Raw genomic sequence first — 25,125 nt, 5'->3', positions numbered from 1 at the left:
TTTCAACGTCCTCAGTGAGAAGGCGTTGTCCTCTCTTCCATATATGCATTATATTTATGCAGTGGTAACCACCATGTGCCAAGATTACGACATTTGTGTTCACAAGGTTAACGCATACCATACCAGTTTGACAAACACAGAGACAATGTGACACCGGGACTGGCTCGCTGTACTCCATAGCAAAAGCCTGGAACTATTTGCAACGACAGGAGAGAATTAGGAATGAATGTCCCTGCAATTTCCTAGCTATCCTGCAATTAATCATCAATGAGTACTTCGTTAAGGAAGACTTACCTCATAAATTTGAAATTTGGGTCGGTTATGCCATAAAATGTTGAATTTAGGGTATTATATTTCTGATTAGTGTTGACAATGTATGGTTTGATTTGTGGCAATCTACACAGATTTGCGATTCTAGATAATGAGCACAGCTTACCATGTGATAGGCCTACACTCAAAGCGGGAAACTTTTCTTGTCTAGTTGCTTACTTCCTCAGGGTAGTCATTACGGTGTCGGTGACGACATGTTGTTCGTGACGGTGGTTTAGGTTTTTTTATGTTTTGGAGAATATCGGGCTATTGGTTGCCAGCAGATAACAAACCGTCCTGTAAACGTGGTCTTCAATTCCACGTGACAGTGAGCATAATTTACATGCCGCACAATATAACAATGTTGCGACAGGCTAGAATTGTAAATTCATACATATATAACTTTTTCTTCAAGCCGTGATGAAGTGTTGATCAGATGTAATTACGGTCACTTCAATTCAAAGAGATCTAATAAAATGCATTCATAACTATGAGCAATTTACGTAAAAAATGTAAACCTGCCACATTGGAGGACATTGCCAGATTTGTTTACTATTCATTTACAGATGTACTAATCTTTGCCAGAGTGTTCTTGTCTTAGAGTAATTTATCATCAGAGTTCATGTGTTGGAGCACAGTGAACAAGCAACTGCATCACAGGTAAGGGCAGGGAAGTGTGTGAATGAACTTCGAAGACGCAGCACAATCAGGTCTGCGTTGCACCTGAGTCACACATCCCTGCTTGACTTCCACTTCCTTGTACAGCAAGTCTGTTTGTTTCATAGTTCGTTGTTGGTTACGTTTTAGGTAATTGAATTCTCTCGATGTGTACCGATGACTTTGTTACAATTAGCACCAAAAAAATAAGTTAAATTAACATCGATCACCAAAGAATTTAAGATATGATACATGCATTGTGGGTGGTACGCCCTGGCGTTCCTCTCACCTTCGAACAAATTTTTCAGCCTGTACTAATGGGACTTAAAGTTTAAAGAATTTTTCCACATTAACAAGCTTTGCCAGAAGTTAACAATTGATAAATAAAACACAAAAATTCCTGATCCTACTGGGATCGAACTCTCAAGCCTTTGTATCCATACCTCTTAACATGTGAGTCACCGAGCCAGAATAGCTTGTATTTTTTTCATTTAAAGTACATATTTGTTATTTCGAGAAATGTCCAACCTGGCCGAAAAGGTAAAGTGTGAGGATGCAGATAGAGATCTTGCTTAGAGCTGATTGAAAAACAATCTTGGACAACACTAGCAACATTGTATGTGATGTGCCTTGAACCTTCACAACTTAGCAATAGGTTAATGACAGATTCACAGAGAACATACCTCCAAATTGAAAAAAAGCTGGTGGCATGACCTTTATTATAGACCAAGGACGTAATAAAAATTTTCATCGGTAGCACTGTGATATTTCACTGTATATTTTTCATTTTATTTCCACTATCGCGATTTCTGCATCTGAACCGTTGTCAAGTGGATCGGGGAAAGATATGTGTTTATGAATTGTGAAGACATGTCCTACATTATCTGATATTTTTTCCAGCAGCAAATGATAATTGCTCAAAAGTAGAAACTTGGGAAATCAAATTACAAAAAGAAGCATACCGCCCAGTGCAGGCAGCGATACCTTTCAAAAACTGAAATATGTAGTTTTTGCCAAAGATGTATCAGTTGTGACATTTTGTGAATCTAATGTTCTATAAAGAGAAGGATCAGTTAGTTCCCACAGGACTAAATTCTTTATTAGTTGTAGCTCATATTCCGATATTTCTGCAACAACATCAGACCAAAAGCACACACATGCTCGCATTTACCATTTTGTAATACACTCCTGGAAATGGAAAAAAGAACACATTGACACCGGTGTGTCAGACCCACCATACTTGCTCCGGACACTGCGAGAGGGCTGTACAAGCAATGATCACACGCACGGCACAGCGGACACACCAGGAACCGCGGTGTTGGCCGTCGAATGGCGCTAGCTGCGCAGCATTTGTGCACCGCCGCCGTCAGTGTCAGCCAGTTTGCCGTGGCATACGGAGCTCCATCGCAGTCTTTAACACTGGAAGCATGCCGCGACAGCGTGGACGTGAACCGTATGTGCAGTTGACGGACTTTGAGCGAGGGCGTATAGTGGGCATGCAGGAGGCCGGGTGGACGTACCGCCGAATTGCTCAACACGTGGGGCGTGAGGTCTCCACAGTACATCGATGTTGTCGCCAGTGGTCGGCGGAAGGTGTACGTACCCGTCGACCTGGGACTGGACCCCAGCGACGCACGGATGCGCGCCAAGACCGTAGGATCCTACGCAGTGCCGTAGGGGACCGCACCGCCACTTCCCAGCAAATTAGGGACACTGTTGCTCCTGGGGTATCGGCGAGGACCATTCGCAACCGTCTCCATGAAGCTGGGCTACGGTCCCGCACACCGTTAGGCCGTCTTCCGCTCACGCCCCAACATCGTGCAGCCCGCCTCCAGTGGTGTCGCGACAGGCGTGAATGGAGGGACGAATGGAGACGTGTCGTCTTCAGCGATGAGAGTCGCTTCTGCCTTGGTGCCAATGATGGTCGTATGCGTGTTTGGCGCCGTGCAGGTGAGCGCCACAATCAGGACTGCATACGACCGAGGCACACAGGGCCAACAACCGGCATCATGGTGTGGGGAGCGATCTCCTACACTGGCCGTACACCACTGGTGATCGTCGAGGGGACACTGAATAGAGCACGGTACATCCAAACCGTCATCGAACCCATCGTTCTACCATTCCTAGACCGGCAAGGGAACTTGCTGTTCCAACAGGACAATGCACGTCCGCTTGTATCCCGTGCCACCCAACGTGCTCTAGAAGGTGTAAGTCAACTACCCTGGCCAGCAAGATCTCCGGATCTGTCCCCCATTGAGCATGTTTGGGACTGGATGAAGCGTCGTCTCACGCGGTCTGCACGTCCAGCACGAACGCTGGTCCAACTGAGGCGCCAGGTGGAAATGGCATGGCAAGCCGTTCCACAGGACTACATCCAGCATCTCTACGATCGTCTCCATGGGAGAATAGCAGCCTGCATTGCTGCGAAAGGTGGATATACACTGTACTAGTGCCGACATTGTGCATGCTCTGTTGCCTGTGTCTATGTGCCTGTGGTTCTGTCAGTGTGATCATGTGATGTATCTGACCCCAGGAATGTGTCAATAAAGTTTCCCCTTCCTGGGACAATGAATTCACGGTGTTCTTATTTCAATTTCCAGGAGTGTAGTTGTGAACCATTCCTCGCAAAACTACTACTTGTTTGAATTATCGATGCCATCTGTTCCATGACGTTCCCCCTGCATCAACAATATGCTGTTCAAATTTGATGTCATCCTGAGCAGTGGAGCCCTTTTCTTTTTTTTTTTTTTAATTGAAACTATAGTTATGAATACTATACCAGGGAGACACCGGTTCCCCTCAGATCACCGAAGCGCTGTTGGGCCAGTCTAGCACTTGGATCGGTCACCGTCCGGGTCTACAGAGCGTTTTTGGCGAGTAGAGGGTATTCAGCCCTTGAGAACTCATGTATATATATATATATATATATATATATATATATATATATATATGTGTGTGTGTGTGTGTGTGTGTGTGTGTGTGTGTGTGTGTGTGTGCAGCGCCAATTTGGAACACGTTCTGAATTGTCAGTCAGCGTCCAGAGAGGCTGGAATGAGCTTGTGTTTAGGGCGGCTGTCGCGCATCACGGTTTTCCAACAACACGTGGGCCTTGAGTTCTGTTTCAAGTTGAAACAAAGAGCCGAAGATACTCGTGAAATGTTGAAACTGGTGTATGTCGATAATGCTGGAACTCTGAAGACTCTTTACAAGTGGTACGAGCGATTTAAAATCACAGATGAGTCGGTAGATAACCAACAAAACTTGGGACGTCCATTAACCAATAAAACAGAAGAAAACTTGGCAAAATTTGTTCGTTCAAACAGGCGATTAACTACTCGAGAGCTTACCATAGATCTTAGCATCTTGTACGAGTCCGTGAAATCGGTTTAAATTAACATTTTCAAATGAGACGAGTGAGTGCAAAATTTGCTCCTCTGACTTCTGTGTGATGAACAGAAACAACATCGCGTGTCAGTTTGCATGGAGATGAAGGATTGTCTTCATTCAGATCCTGACTTTATGTCCAAACCTTTAACTGCAGATGAAAGTTGGCGCTATGGGTGTCACCCTGAGACTAAAATTCAGAGTTCTCAATGGGAAACCAATGAATTCCCTCGCCCTAGAAAAGCACTTCAGTCAAAATCGAATATCAAGACCAAACTCATTCTTTTTTTTTCCTGTATTGTGTGCATTGTGTTATCAGAGTTCGTTTCAATTGTGAACGCCGAATATTACAGGGGCGTACTGAAACGCTTGCCAAAAGATGCTCGAAGAAAGCGGCCAGAAGAATGGTCCAACTGCTTCCTTTTTCATCACGACAACGTGCCGTGCCGCACCTCGCATTTGATTCGCCTGTTATTGGCGGGAAAAATTGTTCCTGTCAGTTGACATCCGCCTTACCAGATTTGACAACATGCCACTTGTGGCTCTTCCCATAAATTAAAACCGTGTTTAAAGGAAAACGATTTGACACTATTCCCGACACTCAGAGCACCACGACAGAGCAGTTGAACGCTCCTCCAAAATGAGCCTTCCAGAAATGCTTACTGTCATGGAATCAACGTTGGAGTAAGTGCGTTGCCAGCCAAAGACAGTACTTTGAAAATAAAGTCAAATTCCACGTAATCATATTACTTTGCTTCTTATAAAACTATTCGCCGTAATTTTGAATACACTTGACTGTTTACATTCAGGTAGAGTGACTTTAACGGAATCTGGATCCACAAACTAATCTGCCTAACTCTTGTAATTCACCTGGAAACGCAGGTCGCCGACAGGTGGTTCGGCGTACGGGATGCCCAGGAAGGCTGTGTAGGACGTGTTGTAGCCGCTCGTGGCCGTGGTCCCTCTCAGCGTGCCCTGCTGTACGGTCACCAGCCCGCATCTCGTGGTCGTGCGGTTGCGTTCTCGCTTCCCACGCCCGGGTTCCCGGGTTCGATTCCCGGCGGGGTCAGGGATTTTCTCTGCCTCGTGATGGCTGGGTGTTGTGTGCTGTCCTTAGGTTAGTTAGGTTTAAGTAGTTCTAAGTTCTAGGGGACTGATGACCATAGATGTTAAGTCCCATAGTGCTCAGAGCCATTTGAACCATTTACGGTCACCAGCACGTCGTCACCCTGCAGTAACGTCACATCATTTCAGTTAACTGAATACACGAGTTATAACAAATATTACTTTTTGTATTTACCAAAGATGAATCATTATGATATTGCTCTTCACTGTGCATGGCTAGCGTTTCGTAAGACTGCGCTGAAACTTCATGATTACAAGGGCCGTTCCTATCTTCAAGTGATTTCTCGAATGACAAAATTTTCATGCTTACAGCCTCCTAATCTTGTTCCAGTTTTTAAAAAAAATGCAGGATATATAAAAAGTCAGCAACAAGTTGGTTCAAATGGGTCTGAGCACTATGGAACTTAACATCTGAGGTCATCAGTCCCCTAGAACTTAGAACTACTTAAACCTTACTAACCTAAGGACATCACACACATCCATGCCCGAGGCAGGATTCGAACCTGCGACCATAGTGGTCGTGCGGTTCCACAATGAAGCACCTAGAACCGATTGGCTACAGCGGCCGGCCAGCAACAAATGCTAGAAAATCCCGAAACACGTTGAAGATGGAACACAGTATACAATGGTTAACTCCATTTGAATGTGGTGTACTCTTTAGTAATTTTACGATTTCCTTTATTTATTCTAAGAACTAGTTATGGGGCACACTTACAGACCACCCCAACATCTGTTAACAATATTCTGCACGGAATTTTCCAGCATTATCTGGTACACGGGAAAAATTAGTGTATGCCGGCCGGTGTGGCCGGGTGGTTCTAGGCGCTACAGTCTGGACCCGCGAGACCGCTACGGTCGCAGGTTCGAATATTGCCTCAGGCATGGATGTGTGTGATGTCCTTAGGTCAGTTAGGTTTAAGTAGTTCTCAGATCTAGGGGACTGATGACCTTAGAAGTTTAGTCCCATAGTGCTCAAAGCCATTTGAGCCATTAATGTATGCAACTTTTATAAGAAAACTGCATTTTTATTTACACTCTATCGAATGAAAACATGATGAACTCAAACAGAAATTAAACATTTTTTCCTGAAAGAGAGTTTTGTAGCAGTAGGATATTTTTTTTAAATTCAGCAGCAAGACCTATTGAACAATCTGATTCTTATTCTCATCTTTTTTGAGACTGTTATAGTCTTTAATGCGTGTGACACCTCTTTCGCAACATAGTTCACAAACAGCTTCTGAACTTTTCCCTTTCGAGTTTTCTAAGTGGAATCAGTCTTCCAAGCCGAAGGGTCATTGTCGAAGTTGGTGCTCACAGAAATTCACCAGAGTAAAATTTTTCAATCAAAAGTCTGAAAAACAGGAACTCTATCGTTCCAAAATAAGAAAATTCCTTTTGGTGTATATTATACCTGCTTTATCCAGTATTCATTTCCGTCTACCTGCAGCCTAATTTCAGCCGTATTTGTCTTAACTGCTGTTGGAATATTGTCGTCAAATAACGACAGACAAAATTTCAGGGAATAAGTACCAGAGATGGCTGCGTAATGTTTTCGGCACGACCTTATTGATTTTCGGATCTATATTCTGATAATATGTCAGTTAAGGGTTGAATGTGAACTCATGTACTCATAAGTCGGTTTAATTTTTTCTGATGACAGAAACCAGGTTCATATGCATATTAGATCAAGGAAAATAATGTTCTTCTTAAAAAGTAATTTTCAGCAGGTATAACTGAAATTAAACAGCTGTGTCATCAATACATAAAGCGCACCCAATTCTCCAAATAGATGTTTTGCATAGAGATTCTAAGTATTTCTATTCAAATATTTTTGTAAAACTTCCTGTACATCATTTACCTTAAATACCTTTTCAATACAGTGGGAATTCCTGCTCACAATTGCCTGATACACCAGACTAGACTGCTAGGAACAACTTACTGCTACAGGTACACAGTTCCTACTGCAGTCAACACTGCTCTCTGGTCTGAGATTCTCTTATACCTTACATATCGCAGGCAGCGCGTGAGCAATACATCGAAATTACATCTGCTCGGACCTCTTACATAATCCTCCACTTTGGCAGCGATGGTGAGTCAATTGGACTTGCCATGAGCAACAAATTTTTCTAAAATTTATTTAGTTACTAAGTCTACAGTCACAGAGTATATACATTATTGATAAGTGCAGAACACATTAAGTAATGAAATAGAGTGCACACGCACTGAGTACTGAATATATCAAAAAATGACAAAAAGTACACGCAATGAGTACAAAAGATATTAACAAATAACAAAGTGCACACGCACTGTATAAGTCTTTAGCATTTTTACATAACATATCATGAAGTGAAATAAAGTGCACACGCACTCAATACAAAATATATTAACAAATGACATACAGTGCACACGCACTGTATAAGTCTTTAGTATTTTTTGGACAACTGATCTTATTAACAAATGAAAAAAAAGTGCACATGCACTGTAAAAATCTTTAGCATTTTACAAGAAATGATTACCCTAAAAATGAAATAAAGTGCACACGCACTGTAGAAGTCTTTAGCATATTTACAACATATCACGGAGTGAAATAAAGTGCACACGCACTGTAGAAGTCTTTAGCATATTTAGGACGACTGATCATATTAACAATTGAAATGAAGTGCACACGCACTGTAAAAGTCTTTAGCATATTTACAACATATCATGGAGTGAAATAAAGTGCACACACACTGCAGAACTCTTTAGCATATTTAGGACGACTGATCATATTAACAAATGAAATGAAGTGCACACGCACTGTAAAAGTCTTTAGCATATTTCAAGAACTAGGAAAGGAATGGGAAGGATTGCATCATGGTTGTAGCACAGTAGGTTGTACGTAGTTGCACCGAAAGCCCATATCTTTCTACAGAAGCACAACACCAAGTGAGACAATCTGAAGGTCTCTTCCCTGAAGTATTTATCAGTGTGCCCAAGACACTGAAACGTTGTATTAATATTCAATGTTATCATTTTGGTAGTACATTAGGTACACCAAACAGTAGGACCATAATGACATTTCCATCGTTCATGGTGGTGGACAGCTTGATATGTCAACACCACATTCTTGTAGATTCCATATTCTCACATCAAAGTAGAATTTGTGCAAAAACCAAATATAGTACCCCATGATCATGAGGATGGACAGGACAAACGGATATTGCGGTAATTTCTGGTAATTAGGTCAGAAGATGAAGGACATTAAGTCTTATGCTAGTCGTCATTGAGCATTACACTAGTCTATCAACTGATTAGAATAATTATTGGCATTCATTGGCTATTTACACAGCATTTAAGTAGTATGTATGGAGTATTACAGAACATTGTTCATAAGTCATCACAATATAGTAATTATTGGCACTCATTGGCCAGTTGCAAAGTATTCATATAGTTTTACCAAACATTATTCAATATCACTCAGAAGTCATCATTCAAAACAAGAGTTAATTAGTGGCATAGCATTTATAGAGTATAACAAAATATTATTTATAGAAATTATTGGCATAGCATTTATGCATTATTACAAAACATCATTCAGTATTACTCAGAACTCATCATTCAAGTGACATAGCACATATTTAAAATGTAACACACTGTAACTATTACTCAAGGTCTGTGGTCGACTAATACATAGACATAATGGAATAAATACATCAGAAAAATTTGTATTATATTTAGGACTAGAAATATACCTTAAACTGGTAGCATTATTTGGTTGTATGCTGTTAATAGTTGGGACTGGTAATAATTTTTTTTTTTTTTTTTTTGCTAGCAATGCATTGCGTTGATATCGGTAATTAATTGCTGGGGCATGAAAATATTTACTTTTGACTTATTACTGGAAATAAGGATTACTAACGTCATTCGTCATGAGTCAGCTGTAGCAAGGTTATGAAACAAGTAGAGTATATGTGATCACATTCATGAATGATGCACACAAATGGGTGAAAAAAAAATGCAAGTACTAGAACAGGTTTAATGACTAACTGCTCATAGCACATTAATTTCATGAATAGCTTCTCCTGGAAAAGATATAAAATGGATTATTGAGCTGAAAGAAGAAACGCATATTATGCTGAAAAGTAGTGAACTTCGAATTAACAGGTAATGAAACGTGTACTCAATATGTACGTACTCTAGCTGTCCTTTCCAAAACATTCAGTCATTACACCATGCGACATAAGACATACTGTCAAAAGTAACTGCAACAAATACTTAAATAACTACATAGCATCTCTTACCTAATAGTAAATATATAAACTTCATCATTATTCTCATCTGCAAAGAAAAACTTCATTATTCATATTACCATAAGTTCATCACTATCATCACCTGCAAAGAAAAACTTCATTATTCATATTAGCATATTCTTCATATAACTATTCATCATCATTTATTATCATCTGCAAAAGAGGACACTTCATTATTCATTATTCATATTACCATTTACTTCATACAACTATTCATACTATAGAGTTTCTAATTTCTAGCATATTTCATCACTAAAACTAAGATGTGTAGTTCTGACAGCCTGCATCAATCGCCTCCTATTCTGAAAGAAAAATAATTAGTTAAGACTGCTATCATACAATGTGTATAGTATATTCTGGTTAATGCTTGTTAATTCTGATCCATTTACTCTTCATGACCAGATATTGCATTTTCTTTCATTCATTCCGAAGGTGAAATTCCCATTTCATAGTAATCCACTGTGGTTTGTTTAATTTATTTCTTGTACGCATTATTGCTTTCTGAAAATGATGAATAAGGATTAATATCTTGCATTTAAATCATATACCCATTAGATAAAAACTTGTTTATAGTGGTATAATTAAGCATACAGCATAGCATGACAGAAAACGTATTAGGGCAAAAACATAGACAGTTTTCAAGCGCAAAAAATGTACACACAGTATCATAATGTAGTGGCAAAAAGTGTAGAATAGTCAAGATATTGAGATATCATAAGAAAAAAATGTCAAAGTCAACTGGTGTTTGTTATATCTTAAAGATTACATAGTGCATACAGACAAAAATTCTACTTTCGATAGGAAAACAGTCATACATACACAAAAAATGGAAAATGTGCACGGTCTGATATATAACGACAAGAAAAGCGACCTGCTAACCTTACCTTGCCGGGCACTTGCCAAGAAAAAATATGATAATCATCAGTAAGTGTCCATATAAATATCTGCAAATGGCACGACAGTGTGATAAATCATAAAGTATATTCATTCAATAAAGGGTTTAATATTAGAGATATGGTGATTGCCTTTGCTTTTTCTGGTCCTCAAAGTTTCGACGTGTACTACATTGGGGTGAGGAATGCTGCGATTTCTATATGGACCTCCGTATAGAAGGTCAAATTTACTGCATCTATTCTTTCCTCTGTTGGATAAATAGTATGTATGTACTAATATCTTCTGTCCCATGTGAAAGTCACGGCGTGTACAAACCTGTTTTTGCTGTCTCCTCCGGCGCTCTGTGGCACGTTTGATGTTGTTCAGCGCAATGTCAATTGTTTCATGGTGGCGTTGTCGACGAGATGTAGGAAAAGATACTAGTTCTTTAATTTTGTTGGGTGGTTCAACATTTTTCAGTATAACAGTCGGAGATAGCATAGTAGATTCATTTGGTGTGGAGTTAATTACATCCTAGAATGACAGTATGTGTGCATCACAATCAATATGTTTTTTATGGCAGTACATTCTACATAGTTTACCAATTTCTTTCATTAGTCGTTCACAAGGGTTGGAAGAAGCGTGATACCTGGATATATAGATCAGAGAAATGTTTCTTGCTCGTAACATATGTGTCCATATAGCAGATCGAAATTGTGGTCCATTGTCGGAAATTACTTTCAATACATGCCCTACATGAAATAAAAAATGTTTTACAAGTGCATTCGAAATTGATTTAGCAGTAGCTTTGCGTAACGGAGTGAAGGTAACAAATTTCTAAGTGAGTTCAACAGTGACAAAGATGTAGCAAAAACCTCTATTAGTTCTGGGAATCGGACCAAAAATGTCTACAGCGACCATGTGTCTCAATTTAACGGGTACAATGGGATGTAACGGAGGAATATGTGAAGTCGTGTCTGACTTAGCTTTCTGGCAGATTTTACATGACGCTAAAACTCGTCGAATACGTTTCTCCATGTTGGCAAAATAACAGTTCTGTCTCAGTATAAGAAAACATTTAATGGCTCCGTAATGTGCGTAACTTAAATGAGTATACCAAATTAATTTGTTAACAAGCTCGTCAGGAATGCATAGTAACAAATTGTTGCTGTCAGGGTGAGAACGGCGAAACAGAATGTTATTGCGTACAGTGTAATGGTTTCTAATGGTAACATTATTCTGATCTTGCCAAAGGTGTTTAACTTCTTTCCATACGTTATCTTTGCTCTGCTCCTGTGCTATGTCTCGTAATGATGACGAAATGAAATTTTCAAATGCAACTTGTCGAATGTACATGACGCTAAAATTTGCTTGCAGAAGTTGGTTGCGATGTCTTGCTGATTGTTGCTGAGAGAACGGGATAGTGCGTCTGCTACAACATTTTGTGTACCGGGAATGTGAACAATTGTAAAATTAAATTCCTGTAAATAAAGTTTCCGTCTGTTTAACCTGTCGTGTGTACATTTTGCGGAAAGTAAAAACTGTATAGCTCTATGATCTGTGTAAACGGTCGTATGTCTTCCATAAAGAAAATGCCGAAATCTCGTAAATGCTCATACAACACATAATGTTTCAAGTTCTGTAACAGAATAATTGCGTTCAGCAGGTGACAGAATGCGACTTGCAAAGTCGATGTTTTTAATTACTGTAGTACCATCTTCTTCAATTTCCTGAAAAATGTGTACGCCTGAAGCTGTGTTAGAACTGTCGGTGGCAATGAAAAAATTTCTAGTAAGATCTGGGTGTGATGAAAGTGGTGCATTCAACAAGGCATGTTTAAAATTAACAAACTCAGAATGTGCTTGGCTATCCCACGAACAAATAGTGTTTTTACCCGTCAATTGGCATAATCTAGGGGTGTCTAAAACATAGTAATGACTAAATTTACGGAAAAAGTTAATTAATCCCAAAAAGCTGCGTAGTTGTTTCTTCGTCGTAGGAACAGTAATGTCACGTAAAGCTTGAAGTTTTTCCGGGTCAGGCGCAATGCCTTCTGCTGGAATTATATGTCTAAGAAATTTTATGGAAGTTTTGCCAAAGCGCGATTTGTTAAGATTAACTGTGAGTCCTTGTGCACGAAAAGTTTGCAACAGTTGTTCCAGAATCAGATTATGTTCAGACCAGTTAGCTTAGGCGATAACGATGTTGTCTACATACGTTGTGATTCTGTCTTTCATGCAAAAGTGTGTGTCGGATGTCGTCAAAGGCAATAACATTTTCATGAACAAGATTCTGTGTGTCAAAAGTATGGCTTACGTTGCTGGAAGATGCAACCTGTATTGTATCTAGTCAAATTCTTTCTAACGTGCTGTTATTTGCGGGAGGATGCTGTGGCATCTCGACTATTTGTACTGTTCTGTTATTTCTTTCTGACGTATTAGGTTCGGGACGATACCGACTGTCTGGTTCATTCATAAGAATCTGTTGTGGATGATTCTGCTGCTGGTAAGACCGACTGAAAACTGTGCTCATTACTTTTACGTCTCTCACAACAATCATTGCTATACGGTGCGTTGCGATACGAGTTGAAATGGTGTGTTTTCTGTACGTAGTGATTTCCTTGTTGCTGTGCGTTACTATTTGGTGGAACCGACGCTATGCGTGTAGGCGGCGAAACATTAAAGCTTGGTTGACCTTGCAGACTACACTGTTGGTTAGGTACGCTAACCGGCTGGTTTTGATGCTGTTGCGGTGAAAAGCGTCTATTGTTACCAAACTGTGTTTGCGGTTGCTGAAAATTTTGTACATACTGATGATTAAAATTTTGTCTTATTAAAATTATGCTGGTATTTCTTGTCATTTCGGGAGTCTCTTATGAAAACTGTCACTTTCAGGTAAAACTTGTCATATCAGGGTTCCTTTACTCAATTCTAATCCTAGATAGATCGATAGTTGAAAAACTGTTTTGATAGATATAAAGGATAGTAAAAGAGAAGGCAGCAGTGCAGTAAACTAGAGAGGAAATAGCACTACTACGGCTCAGGGCCCTGTGCACGCTACGGCACTTATTCATCGAAGTGTAATGAATCCCCTGAGGTCAATTACGCGCTGCAAATAAATTTTAGTTTATGCGTTACAGGCAATGCCGATGAAAATTCAAAAACAAATTGTTATATCCAGGCCAATTCTAGTTTCTGCATTGCAGGCCAAGCTAATGAAAATACAAAAGCAAATTGTCGTATCAGATCCAAAGGATGTATTTGTGTTCTGTCATTTTTAAATACCTTACATTTTCTCACGGATAGAAAGTGCTTGTAATCAAAATTATCGTCTCTGTTTGTATGAACAGGTTCAGGGTTGTATGATAATCTGTTTGTTTGTGACTGTTCGGATTCTAAGTCACGTAGTCTCTGTAAATTACCAAATTACACTGGCTGTGTGGGTGTAACAAATGTTTGGAATGTGGCGTATGCTGTGCCGTGTTAGAGGCTGAAACATTTTTCATCTCTGTCACTTCGTGCTGTAAAGATGACAATTTCTAGGTAATGTATTGCTGGACGAACCTATCTCACTGATTGTCTGCTGTAAATTTTGGAATTCGGGTGTTTGATTGAAAGATATTGGTGACGTATCGTCTGGTTTGATATCATTGTTATTTTTGATAATGTCAATACGACTGGCCAATTCATCATATTCAGTCAGTGCTTTTGCGTGATCGTCGTTTTTAGTGTCACAAGCATTAATTTGTTTTTGTATTTTGCGTGTGGTTTTGTTCAATTTCTTAACATCTGCTTTGATGGCATCGGGATCCTGTATTAGTTCCAACTTTTCAAGTCTGTTGGTCATTGTCTGAAAGTCTAATGTGTGTGTGTCTGTTTTTGTTTTAAGATCGGAGATTTCATCATGCAATTCGGTGTTCAGATGTTTGATTTCGTCTGATACTGCAGCAATATTGTTGTCTACGTATGTTTTTGCTTTCGTAAACAATCTACGCTTATCTTCCTGTCTCTGTGCAGTAATTGTTTCCATGACTTTTTGCTTTACTTTATTCTGTTCCTATATAAATTTACGGTAACGCGTTTCACTGTTTTGTAGGGGGTTGGTCAAATTTCGCGTCTACTTTCGCATCCAGTGTGCGTGAAAGTTCTGTTGACATTAATTTAAACTCGTCGCGTAACTGTGTTGCGTTTTCAGAACATTGTTTAGCGACTGCTCAAACTTCATCTCTAAGTAATTTAGTTGTGGCTGCATGTGTATTACTTAATTCTTGTGCCACAGATCTAATTTCTTCACTACTGTTCCTAGCACAAGGCTTAATTTCCTCACGTAATTGTTCTTTAGTATCATGACATTTGGCGGCAACGGCTGTAATCTGTTCACTAAGTTGTTTGTTCTGTTCATTAAGTTGTTTGAAATTGTTGTCTTGTTTATCATTCGACTGTTTGGAATTGCTGTCTAGTTTTTCATTAAGTTGTTGTTTGAGATTATCATTATTTTCATTAATTTGTTGTTTGAGATTTTCATTAAGTTGTAGCATTAATGCTATAACTCGATCCATGCCAAAATTAGCTGCTGTATTCCCTGTGCTGTGTGATGATGTATCTGTATGTGTCACGTTTTGTATAACCATTTGGTCATTCTGTGATTCTTGAAAAGGTTTGCCAATCGGATGTGCACTGTTGGCCACTACATCGGAATCAAATAAATCTGACGTATTCTGACTACATTGTTCATCTTCGTGGGTAAAATTTGTCTGTTCACAATGCAAATTTTGCAAACCGAGTGTGTCAGACTGAGCAGTGTTCATTGTATTAGAACGTGCCGCGTCATCAGTTGTTACATTTACTGTGGACATAATTGAATTTGTTTGCTCATCATTAAAATTAAAATCATTACTAGTGGTCGGTACGCACTGATTATCAGTAATTAGAGGATTATCGCTATTACACTGAATGTTGCAAGTATTATCGGTCAAATTATTCGAGTCGGCTATTTCACTCATTGCACATCATGATGTACTGTTTACAGTTTTTCGCGGCATTTTTCACAAATCAAAATTAAGCACAAAATGAAACAAAGACGAAGCAAAAATGGAACAAACATAATTACAACAAAGAGGAATAAAATGCCGGTGATCTGTGAAAGAAAGAGTGACAAATTAGTAAATGCGTTGCGCCAGATGCAAACTACATTTAAGTAAATAAGAGCAGATATATAACTTACTACTTCTCAGAAATTCACAAAAATACGATCCTGGCCGGTTGTCGCCAAGTGTAACCTCCCCACAAAATAAAAATAATATAATGTATATAAATAATATACACATTTAGTGTAACCTCAAAACAGAAAAATTGCTAAACCTCTCAACAGAAAAAATATAATTATGTCGTTCACATTTAGTGTAACGTCTCAACAAAAAATAAATTCAGTAACCTGGTGATAAAACAGTGTAACTAACCTCTCAATTAAATTGTCGCTCACTTATAACTTTTCAATAATTGACTGTGAATTTAACCTGATAAATTTTGGATGTCAGCAGTGATGCGTCATGGCCCTGAAAGATCATTCTGAATAAAAGGAAGAAAAATTCTTACCTGAATGAAGTCCCCGGATAACGCATATATATCTGATCTTACAATAAATTTTTCTGGCACAGCCCTGTGCAATGCTGGCCGATAGATTTGTCATTCATGAAAGGAAACAACTGATTTTTCTTTTGCAATAATCGGGATGATCATGGATTGGAGAAATTTGTAAATTCTTTAAACTGAAATGAATGGTTGTTAAAAGTAATTTTTTTTTTGAGACAGATTATTATTAGGACATTTTTAAAACATTTACATGGGACTTGAGATAACAATACTACTTACGCGCGAGGCTGCTTTTTTACCTTATACAATAATGCTCAGGTTCCGGCATCGCTGCAGCACGACCGGCCCAGCCAACACGATACACCAGACTAGACTGCTAGCAACAACTTACTGCTACAGGTACACAGTTCCTACTGCAGTCAACACTGCTCTCTGGTCTGAGATTCTCTTATACCTTACATATCGCAGGCAGCGCGTGAGCAATACATCGAAATTACATCTGCTCAGACTTCTTACAAGCAGCAGTAGACGAGTTGAAGGCATGCCTGAAGAATTTGACTCTCTGGAGACATGTGAAACACGTTTGGATATGGGAAACCACAAACTTTCGTTTCCTCCTGAAACACAGGTGATATCGTTCTCACCGAACGACTGTCTACTTCAGTTATCAATTGAAGACCTTGGACAGAATGTTTTTCCGAACATCGCCAAAAACTTCTACAATCATGTTTGACAATACGAGCGAGCTATCTTAGCTTCAAAGAATCATGAGTCGTATTAACAAAAAGATTCATCTGAAATTTCCTGGTGCGATTAGGAAATACAGATTCATCGACACAGTTACAGAAGTGGATCAAACCATTAACCATCCAATAGAATTTCTCAATTCATTGGACCTTCTGGAATTCCACAGCATATGATAAGGTTAAAAGTTGGTTCACAAATACTGCTCTCTCGGAATCTCAGCAAGCCAAAGTTGAGTAACGGAACCAGAATTTCTGTGAAAAACTGATGCTAAATGTGACTGAAGCAACAATAATTAACGGCAAATGTAAAAGAGATGTGATGATTTCGCGCATTCCACGGTTCCCACTAATCTGCCTTTCACATTCAAACGGCAACAGTTTCCTGTGCGTCTTGCTTTCACAATGATAGCCAACAAAGCTCAAGGGGAGTCACTGTGCATTGCTGGATGAAATTTAGAAAACCAATATTTTTCCCATGGTCAGCTACATATTGTTTGCTCTATTGTGGGAACTCCAAAACTCTATATGTCTGCACTCTAAATGAGGAAACGAAAAAAATACTCTGTATCCACTCGCGTTACACTAAATGTTGGCATTACTACAAATTATTTTAAGTTGATTAAGTTTTATAGTCAATGGCGTACCCGAAAGTACTGTTCATTGAAGCGATTATCAATAAAAATGTGTAAACAGTTGGTCCGTTTATACCAATAAAAATAATGTAATCTAATCAGTATGAGCTACCTCTCGTTTTTCCATATTTGTCTACGAGTTAAAGATTCTAGATGACATACAGATCGCTCTATTTTATATATACAGAGATAAAAATACGCACAGGTATGGCAATGCGTGCCGGGTTTCGTTACTGTTGTTGTTGTTGTGGTCTTCAGTCCAGAGACTGTTTCGATGCAGCTCTCCATGCTACTCTATCCTGTGCAAGTTTCTTCATCTCCCAGTACCTACTGCGACCTACATCCTTCTGAATCTGTTTAGTGTATTCATCTCTTGGTCTCTAAGATTTTTACTCTCCACGCTGCCCTCCAATACTAAATTGGTGATCCCTTCCTGCCTCAGAATATGTCCTACCAACCGATCCCTTCTTCTAGTCAAGTTGTGCCACAAATTTCTCTTCTCTCCAATTCTATTCAGTACTTCCTCTTTAGTTATTTGATCTACTCATTTAATCTTCAGCATTCTCCTGTAGCACCACATTTCGAAAGCTTCTATTCTCTTCTTGTCTAAACTACTTGTGGTCCACGATTCACTTCCATACATGGCTACACTCCATACAAATACTTTCAGAAACTACTTCCTGACACTTAAATCTATTCTCGATGTTAACAAATTTCTCTTCTTCAGAAACGCTTTCCTTGCCATTGCCAGTCTACATTTTATATACACTCTACTTCGATCATCATCAGTTATTTTGCACCCCAAATAGCAAAACTCATTTACTACTTTAAGCGTCTCATTTCCTAATCTAATTCCCGTAGCATCACTCGATTTAATCCGATTACATTCCATTATCCTTCTTTTGCTTCTGTTGATGTTCATCTTATATCCTCCTTTCATGACACTGTCCATTCCGTTCAAGTGCTCTTCCAGGTCCTTTGCTGTCTCTGACAGAATTACAATGTCATCGGCGAACCTCAAAGTTTTTATTTCTTCTCCATGGATTTTAATTCCTACTCCGAATTTTTCTTTTGTTTCCTTTATTGCTTGCTCAATATGCAGATTGAATAACATCGAGGATAGGCTACAACCCTGTCTCACTCCCTTCCCAACCACTGCTTCTCTTTGATGCCCCTCGACTCTTACAACTGCCATCTGGTTTCTGAACAAATTGTAAATAGGCTTTCGCTCCCTGTATTTTACCCCTGCCACTTTCAGAAATTGAAAGAGAGTATTCCAGTCAACATTGTCAAAAGCTTTCTCCAAGTCTACAAATGCTAGAAACGCAGGTTTGCCTTCCCTTAATCTATTTTCTGAGATAAGTCGTAGGGTCAGTATTGCCTCACGTGTTCCAGCATTTCTACGGAATCCAAACTGATCTTCCCCGAGGTCGGCTTCTATCAGTTTTTCCATTCGTCTGTAAAGAATTCGTGTTAGTATTTTGCAGCCGTGGCTTATTAAACTGATAGTTCGGTAATTTTCACATCTGTCAACACCTGCTTTCTTTGGGACTGGAATTATTATATTCTTCTTGAAGTCTGAGGGTATTTCGCCTGTCCCATACATCTTGCTCACCAGATGGTAGAGTTTTGTTAGGCCTGGTTATCCCAAGGCTGTCAGTAGTTCTAAAGGAATGTTATCTACTCGTAGGGGCCTTGTTTCAACCTAGGTCTTTCAGTGCTCTGTCAAACTCTTCACGCACTATCATATCTCCTATTTCATCTTCATCTACATTCTCTTCCTTTTGTATAATATTTTCCTCAAGGACATCGCCCTTGTATAGACCCTCCATATACTCCTTCCACATTTCTGCTTTCCCTTCTTTGATTAGAACTGGGTTTCTATCTGAGCTCTTGATATTCATGCAAGTGGTTCTCTTTTCTTCAAAGGTTACTAACAACTAAAATTTGGAAATAATATTAATAAAAGATACCGTAATGTAATTCACATGGCTAACATTGACTAAATATTTACATTCGCTTAGCAACAGTCGTTCAGTTGCTGATTGAAATGTGTTTTATATACCAATTAAATTAATGGAAAATTATATTGATTTACACCATCAGAGTCTACAAGTTTCTGCAAGTAATCTAGTAAAAAAACTAAAGGTTAAATTCCGACTAACAGCTCAAAACTTGTTGATGGCTAGGGGTCGCGAGCGATTCAGTATGGAAGAGGTAATCTGTGACTAAAGCAAAACCGTTTACACTCTTCCAGATTATTGTTACTCGTCGTATGACAAATGGAGCCGTTGAAACAAAGATGTTCTTTTTGGTGAATGGGTTTATGCAGCGTGCTTCAAAGAAGTTCATCCAGCATCACAAGACTGTATCTCCTACATGTATAAACAAAGAAACTTGAGGTGAATTTTAACTTTTGCAAAGGACTACAAAGTTGTTATTTTTCGAAGAACCATCCGATCACAATTTGACCAGAAAAAGGGATCGGTCGGTAGGACATGTTCTGAGACATCAGGGGATCACCAATTTAGTATTGGGCAGTGTGGAGGGTAAAAGTCGTAGAGGGCGACCAAGAGATGAATACACTAAGCAGATTCAGAAGGATGTAGGTTGCAGTAGGTACTGGGAGATGAAGAAGCTTGCACAGGATAGAGTAGCATGGAGAGCTGCATCAAACGAGTCTCAGGACTGAAGACCACAACAACAACAACATATATATTACAAGCATGTACGAGTACACACAATACTGAGGTATATTTTACAATTACGTTTAAGATCAAAGTTCTAATTTCACTTCCACTGGTACTGGGACTCAGTTCAAGGCGTGACTCATCACTAACTGGAATTTTACTTCCATTCATTGAGATTCCAGGTCGAAGATGTGTCTGGGGACGATCCAAACAGAGGAGGGATTCCAGTCTGTCGCCAGTCATATGTCCCGCCAGCTGGGAGTAAAGGTCTGGGGAGACTTCTTTTCGTAGCAGGATCCCTTTCGTTCTCATCCGCGGTATCCTCTCATCACGGCAGTACGGCGACTATATTCTATGCCCCGTTTTGTTGCCCTTCATGTCAAGCCATCCTGGGCTTACATTTCTCCAAGATGGTAGCCGCCCGCAAACGACAAGAGTTGGTTCCCGCGCTTGCCGAACCCTACCTAGGCCAGTAAGTTCGCCGGATCTCTTCTCAGTTGAGGACATTTGGAGCATTATGGGCAGGGCATTCCAACCAGCTCGGGATTTTCACCATCTAACTTGCCAGTTGGACAAAATCTGGCACGATACCCCTTACGAGGACACCCGACACTCAACTAATCTTTCAATCAATGCCGAGCCGACTACCTGCCTTGTTTTTCTTAGTTCTTGCTCACATGTAAAACTATACTAATCGTAAGGAAACGTTAGAAAAATTCGAAGGAAGGAACAGGAGTACAAGTAGACGTTCTTGTAACCCACCGTTCAGGAACCAAGATTAAAAACACTGAGGCGTTTAGTACGGGTTTAACGACTTAAAACTTAGTGGTACATACTGACTAAGTATTTTTTCTCCGTAAATACTACAGTATAGCGTAAAACATCGATAAGCCAGAATATTAAGGCATTTCGTTGGAGTAAAAAGAAATTAGAAGCAGCTGGTAGTCCTACATTTAAAAAAAGGGTATTCTGACACGAGACATAAATGTGGGACTTCAGACTGGTTAAAACTGGAGAAAATAATACATGTTTTAGAATGAGGAGATTCGAAAGCTGATAGCACACCCTTTAGCAACGAAAATAACTGAGACAAGGCGTATGCCCACACTGAGACCCGGCATTTCGAACGGTCAAACTGACTGATGAATATTCAATACTTGCGGACACGTATCAGAAGCTCATTGATGCAAATCAGGAGAGAGGGAATACAATGAATACGGGAATATTATTGTCTAATCGATAAAGGCCTTTACAAACCATAGTTCTGTAAAGATTCATTTTACACTCAAGGGTTCTACAAATCTAAATTCGTTTCGAAGAGAGCGGCTTGTTGATATTAATGCAGATTGTTCTTGAATTGCTCTGCTGATCTTCAAAGTAAACATTGTCGTCGGTGAAATACCGCTGAAGGTAGGAATTTACTTACCTTGACCGTGACCACCAACAAGAACAGCAGAAGAACACACATAGGAGACATTTGGACTGGACGCCGGGCTGCTGTACTCCGAGACTCAACTGCCTTACAACTGCAGCACGAAGTATTAGCCTCGTCTCCAGTAAGCAAGTCGCTGTACAAAGGTTACCTAGTTAACAGGTGGAGGGAGAAAGCGAAGGCGTACAGCGTCCGTTGTACCCAGTCACTGTATCTACAGTGTCAGTTTTCTTGAAAATACTTAATAAAGCGTTTTGAATGTCGAGTGGGTTGAAGAAGGTGATTAAAATGGGAGCAGCTGACAACGCCTTTACATTCCAGATAATAAGCATTAACTAGATATGTGCTTCCACATATGCCAACGTCTGAATCGTAGCACTGTAACACTGAAAATTACGTGAAGATATTACAAAGTAGTCATACACGGAGTGTTCCCACAAACACAGCGTGGATTTGTGGGAAAAAGGTCTGCTGGATAGGACGGAAAAAGTGGTCTTTTCAAAAGAATGGAAATCGCGTACTATATAACCAAAGATGGCAAAACTAAATATCCAAGAAGCAACTGATTGTGACTCGTTCCACACAGACAAAACATAACACGTTGACATCTAGTGCTAGAAAAGGAAGTCTCGAGTGCATTTTTTTATCACCTGCTTCCTTACTGCATCATACTTAAATTTAATTTCATTCGAGAACTTATTATTAGTCAAATTAAGCAAAAAAATGAATTTCATTTCCCTTTTGCTTTGAGATATTGTTATTTTTCCTATTACGAAACAAACGCACTTATACACTGTGATGCCAAAAGTCATAGGACCGTGATATGTACATACACACTCGGGCAGTAGTACCGCGTACACCAGGCATAAAACAGCCGTTCAGGATATGTCATTTGTACACAGATGATTCACGTTAAAAGTCTTCCGGCGTGATTGTTAGTGCACGACGGGAGTTAACAGACTTTGAACGCGAAATGGTAGTTGGAGGTCATGCGTGGGACACACCGTTTCGGAAATTGTTTGGGAGTTCAATATTCCGAGATCCACAACGTCAACAGTGTGGCGAGAATATCAGTTTCACGCTTTACCTCTCACCAAGGACAATGAAGTGGCCGACGCCCTTCACTTAACGACCGAGAGCTGAGGCGTTTGCGTACAGCTGTCAGTGCTAACAGACAAGCAACACTGCCTGAAATAACCGTAGAAATCAATGTGGGACGTAGGGCGAATATATGTTAGAAAATCGTGGCATAATTCGGCGCTAATGGACTGTGGCAGCAGCCAACCGACGCGACTGTCTTTGCTAACAGCGCGACATCGCCTGTGCCGCGTCTCCTGGGCTCGTCACCTTATCCGTTGGACTCTAGACTGCTGGAAAACTGTGGCCTGGTCATATGTGTCCAGATTTCAGTTGGTAAGAGCTGATGGCAGGTTTCGAGTGTGGCGTAGACACCACGAAACCATGGACCCAAATTGTCAATAAGGCACTGTGCAAGATGTCGGTGGCTGCAAATGGTGTTAGCTGTGTTTACATGGGATGGACTGGGTCCTCGGTTACGTTCAGCTACCACAATATTGTTCGCAATTGGTTTGAAGAATATTCTGGACAATTCGAGCGAATAATTTAGCCACCCAACTAGCCCGATATGAACGCCACGGAACATTTAAGAAACAAAATCCGGAGGTCATTTCATACACAAATTCTGCAACGGCAACACTTTCGCAATTATGCCGGCTATAGAGGCAGCATGGCTCAATTTGTCTGCAGGGGACTTCCAAAGACTTGTTCAGTCCATATCACGCCACGCCAAATGAGATCCGACCCGATATTAGCAGGTATCCCATGACTTTCGTCACCTCAGGGCATTATTCCATATTTATTGCAGATGATGACGTGAAACACATCTCTTATCGAATAGTTCAAATGGCTCTGAGCACTATGGGACTTAACATCAGAGATCATCACTCCCCTAGAACTTATAACTACTTAAACCTAACTAACCTCAGGACATCACACACATCCATGCCCGAGGCAGGATTCGAACCTGCGACCGTAGCGGTCGCGCGGTTCCAGACTGTAGCACGTAGAACCGCTCGGCCACCCCGGCCGGCCCATCTCTTATCCTTATTTATATAAAACAAACCAAAACACGCTTAAATCTCAGATATCGAAAATTATTCGTGATTATTCAAACTTAATGGGACATTAACATTAGCAGTTCCTTACTTTTTTTTTTTTTTTTTTTTTACATTTTTCCACCTTTTGTGCTCTTCTACTACACTGCAGACCGCTAACATTTCTGTTCCATGAACGCGAAACGAAACAAACGTTAAACTAGCAGGAATGGAACTACATGCATGTCTATGAAAATAAGTACCATTTCAGCACAAACGCACAAAGTTGCCGAGAGTAACTAGTAGTTTGGAGTGATATGAGCTATTGACGGAAGTAAAGCTGTGAGGTGAGGACGGGGGGAGGGGGGGGGGCATCGTGCACAACATCATCATTGTATCTCTGCTTCAATATCAGCACAAAGAGTACTACGTCGAACTGTATCCCCTAGAAGGCTACAGGACGTGGTCGGCCAGACCTGCCTACTGTCGCGCCTAGGTTCCCTTGTACTCATTATAATTTTGCCCAGTAACACCACTGCTGCTCCAGTTCTTAGCCTTCCCTCCGATGAATACACTGCTACTCGTTTTGCTGTGATTTCTCTCACCTCGTTAAGCGAATAACAGTCGATGATGTTTAGAAGTTACCTCAACCCCCGTACACCTCCTAGACCCACTCTCTGCTAACAAGGAATGTTAAACCATGGATACAGTAATTTTAGACCGTTTTCACGGTAACCACCGTGCGGTTTGCCAAGTGGCTACACTGTATCCGAAAATGAAACCAGGATACTAGTGACAATCACACGTGGCCCAACACTTTAGACGACTTACACAGATTTTATCTCTGGTAAACCCTTCCCAAACAGATGTCAAGATTCATCTCACCACATTCTACGAGTCACTGTAGCAAAACCTGTAAGATATTTGTTGTGATCAAATAAGGGCCTCTGACACTAGCGAATTTCATGTCATCGCCTGACATCTCAAATTATTGTTCCTGTGATTTCTTCATGCCAAAAGCTGACAAAGTCACTTACTCCTAAAGCTTAGCAAGATTACTATCGCTCTAATGAATCACTTACGCGAACCTCTTCTCCACATATTTGTTGCCCATGATGCTCGTTACCCTAGAAATGGCAAAGTATGGACTGGTGCTGGAAGCTTTCTTGTGTAGTTGCCGTGCTGTGTGCCAACGGTCACATAATGCCTCCACAACGGCATCAGATAAAAAAGAATTTCTTGAGGACTTCGTAGTCTTACACCTCAGACGATGGCATGCGTCT

At 40.1% G+C, this 25,125-nt stretch overlaps 1 protein-coding gene across 1 annotated transcript in view; it reads right to left on the bottom strand.

Moving 5' to 3' along the window:
* The window catches only part of LOC126474513 (juvenile hormone esterase-like), a 104,841-nt gene extending 83,068 nt beyond the window's left edge, over positions 1–21,773 (bottom strand). Inside the window, exons 1-2 of the mRNA XM_050101984.1 lie at positions 21,723–21,773; positions 5,221–5,328 (exon numbers count right to left, since the gene is read on the bottom strand). Of these exons, the coding sequence (XP_049957941.1) occupies positions 5,221–5,328; positions 21,723–21,773 (159 nt within the window). The remainder of the gene's footprint in view (positions 1–5,220; positions 5,329–21,722) is intronic.
* Between the last annotated feature and the right edge of the window lie 3,352 nt (positions 21,774–25,125).

Source organism: Schistocerca serialis, chromosome 4 (assembly GCF_023864345.2).
Source record: "Schistocerca serialis cubense isolate TAMUIC-IGC-003099 chromosome 4, iqSchSeri2.2, whole genome shotgun sequence".
NCBI lineage: Eukaryota > Metazoa > Arthropoda > Insecta > Orthoptera > Acrididae > Schistocerca > Schistocerca serialis.
This window is presented reverse-complemented; position numbering and strand designations above follow the sequence as displayed.